We start from the raw sequence: 5,116 nt of genomic DNA, 5'->3' as shown, positions 1-5,116 counted from the left end.
TTTGTCTGTCCAGCCCAGCTTGGACAAACACTATATACATGCAATAAAACTTCGACACACACGTACACACACTTTGTCTCTCATACACACACACATACACACAGGCATGACGCCGACTTGGTGAGCAGCGTGCTTGATCAGTCCGTGATGGTGCAACTGCAATGTCTGGCCCCGGAATGGATGGAGGGAATGGACATGCATTGGTGGTTGCAGTTAACAGTCACTGCCGGTTGCACTCTTGTTCTGGATGTAAACATTCACCGTCCACCTGGGGGCAGTGGAGACGAGAATCTATTGGAGTACTTAGCAGCCACTCTGATTGCAGAGCTCCAGCAGGGGTCGTGGTCTGTCTTTGGGGTCGCAGCTGTCATGGGTTAGCGTGCGGCCGTCTTGGCCGACGCAGCGCAGCTGGCGCTTGCGGAAGCCCCGCCCACAGGTCTTGGAGCAGAGCGACCATTCTCCGAGGAGCCAGGAGGGGCAGGGTTGCGAGGCACAGGACCGCGAGGCCAGGGGTCTCAGCTCCTCGGGGCAGTCCTTAGAGGGACGCCCCTGAGGGTCCAGGCACACCACCTCTCTCTGCTGTGTGCCTCCCCCACATGTCTGGGAACACGGACCCCACTCCCTCAGGGTCCACTCGGCCCCGCCCACCTCTCTGATGGCGTTGATGGACTGGCGGCGGCCTGCGTTGCTGTTCGGAGTCGAGGCGGCGTTGTTGGGTCGAGGTGCAAAGTAGCTGTACTTGACTCTTGGCCTGGGGGCTTCACCGACCGACAGCACCTGGATGGTGAGGGGCTCGGGGAGCGGGGAGAAGCTACGGAGGCGCTCCAGGGTGGCAGAGGAGCCACTGTACCGCAACAGCGCCCCTTGCAGCGCAATGTCCGTCTCCATGGTCATCAGCTTGTATTCGCCATTCAAGATGTACGTTCCATCCTGGCGACGCACTGCCAAGTAGCTGTTGTCGTGGCGACTGTTGCCTGGAGCTCGTTGCTTGACATCCAGGTGCGTGGCACCAGCAGGGATGGTGACGACGTCCTGATAACCGGGCCTGGAACAGGAGCAGACGGAGGTCAGATTTTTCTGTGATGAACGGTTCTGATACGTGCAAAGACACAACTTTAAGTTGAACGCTGCTTACCTGGCTCGCTCCAGAGAGCCGGACACTTTCTTGCAGGTGGAGCCATCCCCGCCGCAAACACCGCACTTGTCAAAACGTCGGTTGGAGCCAATGATGCGGTCGCATCCCGCCTTCACACACTGGCCTTGGACACAAACGGAGGTGGAGTCTGGGCTGCAGGGAGTGCCGTCAGCCACCTGGGGTCAGCAGAGAAACACACAAGATTAGTCAGAATTCTGTTATGTAAGAGTGAAAAGTGTTTTCCAGCCTTCAGGCTCCAAACATTACAATAAACTCCAACTTTGAGATCTTCAGGGGCAGAGAATAATAAGCACAAACTCTAATATTCACTCGCTCTCACCTTGGATTTGAGGACAAAGAAGTATCCAGTCCCCTTGGCTCGGCACACCAGCTTACAGCGGTCTTTGGGTGAGACTCCGGCATATTTGGGCACCCACTCGACGCCCTCGCCCGAACCCAGTGACACCTGAGCCGACATGTCGTTGTGGGCCAGACACTGCTCCTCACGAAACGAGAGGCCTGAAAAGTAACCCGGAGAGGGATTAGAGTTACTGCCTGCACAGCCTGGCAGGTGTGAGAGCCTTCACACCAGAGGTAAAAAGGGCTTCAAGGACACTTTTCAAATATTTACCATTGGTATCTGGGCAGGCTTCAGTGTTGCAGGAGCGGTACTGGATCCTCTTGCCCTCGCAGTATTTTCCTCCGTTCTTGGGCATTGGGTTGTCACAGGCGCGGAATGAGTACTGAACTCCTCCGCCACATGTTCGAGAGCAGTCCCCCCAGGGACCCCACAAACCCCAACCGCCATTGACAGGAGTCTGGAAGGAACCGCAGTGTAAGTATTACCATTCACAGTGAGCTGTTTCTGGATAATATGATGCTTGCTGGGTCTGACCATAAGGATTCTCACCTGGTGTTTGGCTGCCTGACTCTTTGTGAGGCACTGCCCGGCCAGGCAGAAGCTGTCGTGTCCGCACGATGTCCCGTCGGCCCAGGGGAAGTTCTTAGTCTGGCAGACCAGCAAGCCGTTGGACGTGGTCACCGTGCACCACAATGCTGCGCACGTCGTGCTCAGGTCTGGGCAGTGCTGGGATTCTTCGCCAAACGTGAGACGGCACTGGTGGTCGGCGTCGTAGACCGTCCCTGGGAGTGGCTGGGGTAGCGGCTGAGGCTTGACCGGCTTGTCCAGGAGGCAGTGGCCATGGCCATTGTCCAGGAAGGTGGTGACCATGAGAGCGGAGCAAGGAGACCACGGCTGCTGCTGGTCCAGGTTGGAGAGGGTGGAGGCCATCATGTGGGAGCCCCAGTGGGCACCGTTGACTCCAGAACACAACTGGGCGTCATCGTGAGGCATGTTGAAAACGTGGCCTGGAGAACAGATGGATCATCACATGTTTTGAGCATTTTAAAAGTTGACAGCAAGTCATTAAGCAAGATAAGCAAGTCATTTGCAAAATTTCACAGCTGGAAGTAGAATTTTTCCACTTACCGAGTTCATGAGCCACCGTAAACGCTGCCTGAAGTCCATCGTCTTCAATGATCGAGCAGCTTCTGTCAGGGTCGCACACGGTGCCGACATCCGCCATACCCAAAGTGTCACAAGAGTGGGCACCGCAGAGGTCCTAATCAGGTGAACCAGGAGAAGAACAGACATGAATACTCCAATGTTTCTTTCTGTGATTTGTTTTAGTTGTGTTGCACCGCTTCTACTCCAACCTACCGTTCTGGTGAAGAGCACAGCCGTGTCGTAGTGCTCGGCGTGACGGTCACTCGCAGGGTTGTGCTGCCGCTGCCACTGGCAGAAGTTACGCAGGGTCATGGCGGCGTTGGACGACACCTGAGGGCCTCGCTCCTCCTCGTACACCACCAGGAGCTTCACCACGGCCAGGCTGATAGAGTTGTGGATGCTGGGGTGGCGGTAGAGGCGCGACGCCACCGCCATGATGGTCAGAAGGTAAGGCTTGAGCCCGGCGCCGTGAAACTCAGCCATGGACTGGTCGGCCACCAGCATGATCTCGAGGTACCGAGGGGTGGAGACGAATCGCCTGGTCCTGCTGTGGGCTGAGGGGGACAGAAGGGAGAGAGCGGTCAGATCAAAGTAGGTCAGGTGAGCTTATTTGAACCTTCTCAGGTTGGTTTTGATTATTGATGGTTATTAACCTTATTTGGAATCGCCAAACTCTAAAGCCCTGTTCTCAATAACTTTTACACAATCTTTTTTTTTTCCCCCCATGTGGATGGAGGCTCAGAGAGCTGCGGATGTGCCTGGAGGAGCCTGGCTGCCCTGACTCAGCATCACACCACCAGCGGCTCCTCCTCCTCATGGGTCCACATTCCTATAACGACCTTCTCTGCTGGAAAATTATGCCAGTGAGAAAATCCTGTGTGTGTGTGTGTGTGTGTGTGTGTGTGTGTGTGTGTGTGTGTGTGTGTGTGTGTGTGTGTGTGTGTGTGTGTGTGTGTGTGTGTGTGTGTGTGTGTGTGTGTGTGTAGGGGGAAGAAATGAATGCCGGTGCGAGGTGTACCAGGAGGCGAGTTTACGCGTCTCAGCGCTGCCGGGCTCTGACTGGCCCCAACCTCTTGGCTCCCCTCAACTCCCCTCCCCTTCATCGTCACTCCTCCTCCTCCTCCCCCTTTCCTCTCAGAGTAAAAAAAAAAAAAAACAGCCACCACTCCTCCTCCTCCTCCTCCTCTCCTCCTTTCCTCCCTTCCTCCTTAGTAGTGAGCGCTGACAGCGCTGTCATTGCGCACGCTGCGCAACTTTGGCGCACGGACAACTTCAGCTGACAGCAGCCTCCCAGTTACAACAATCACACGCAATTTTCAAAGTTTTGCCTCCTTTTTTCGTTTCAATCTTTCGAGATGACGAATGTTTAAAATAAATATTGCAATTTCTTCCTAAATAACTAATTCTGCAGGAACTCTTGGTTGCCAGACTGGGAACTGGAGCTCTGTGCGTAATAAAAAAATGAGTAATAGAGTGTAAAATGCGCCCAGTCTTACCTGTCTGGTCTGCGTTAGGGGCTCCGTGACTGGCGTCTTTCTCCATATTCTTTGGCACCCTCTCTTCGTCCTCGTTGACCCCGCACTTGCTGGCCTCCTCCTCAGACGGAGCCTTGCGTGCTCTCCGGCGGACCGAGTGAACGTCCTCCTCCGAGCCCAGGAAGTCGCTCACGTTGAGGGGCTGGATGAAGTACTCTTCGCCCTGAAAGTAGAATCCCCCCCGAAGTCCGTGGCACAGGTTGAGCGCCGCCGCGGAGTGCTCCTCTCCATTCACCGTGCCCGAGAAGAAGCAACCCGGCTCGGCACCGCTCTTTGGCTCCTGCGTCGGTTCGGACTCGGGACTCCCCACAATATGGAAGACAAAACCCGGCGCCAGGAAGGTCTGATCGGGCTCAAGTTGCAGAACCAGCTGCTGGCCAAATACGTCCAACCGGTACACCCTCATCTCCCCCTCTTTCTCCTTTTCCTCAGCGGACAGAGTCCTCCAAGATTCGGCCTCGCTGTCCGAGCGGGCCGACGGGTCCAATCTGACCGGCACCACGGTGCTCTCCTCCCACGCGCTCACGCACAGAGCGCAAATCAAACCAACGGAAACACGTAAAACCCACATCATACAACTGATATCCGACCAGGGGATGTTTGCACTGAGAATAAAGTCTTTATTATAAAGAACGTAAATCCTTCTTTAAAAAAAAAGAAAGAAAAAAGTTTCCACTATGAGCTACAAAGACTTCCACAAAACTGTCCTCAGAATTACGCACGCGCGTAATGAGTTTAAAAAAGGATCAAATCCAGTGCAAAACTCATCTAAAATTCTGTGCAGGTCTGGATTGTTGCAAAGAAGTCATTTGATTAAATGAAAATAAACGCTGGAGCTCAGCAGTAAATTCCAACAGGTCGCTCTCTCTTTAACACTCTGATGTCTCAGCTCGCTGTCTTTGAGTTCGGAGGGAGCTTTTTGCGCTTTGTTAGTCTGCT

At 54.4% G+C, this 5,116-nt stretch overlaps 1 protein-coding gene across 1 annotated transcript; it reads right to left on the bottom strand.

Moving 5' to 3' along the window:
• On the bottom strand, positions 1–5,116 carry adamts1 (ADAM metallopeptidase with thrombospondin type 1 motif, 1). The gene is made up of 8 exons (XM_080520059.1): positions 4,139–5,116; positions 2,856–3,196; positions 2,625–2,757; positions 2,046–2,503; positions 1,767–1,953; positions 1,476–1,654; positions 1,136–1,311; positions 1–1,045 (listed from the first exon to the last, which is right to left on the bottom strand). The coding sequence occupies exons 1-8, from the start codon at positions 4,749–4,751 to the stop codon at positions 304–306; spliced, it is 2,829 nt and encodes a 942-aa protein (XP_080376185.1). The 5' UTR covers positions 4,752–5,116; the 3' UTR covers positions 1–303.

This window comes from Blennius ocellaris, assembly GCF_963422515.1.
Source record: "Blennius ocellaris genome assembly, chromosome: 24".
Lineage (NCBI taxonomy): Eukaryota > Metazoa > Chordata > Actinopteri > Blenniiformes > Blenniidae > Blennius > Blennius ocellaris.
Note: the sequence above shows the minus strand (reverse complement) of the source record. Positions and strands in the feature narration are given on the sequence as shown.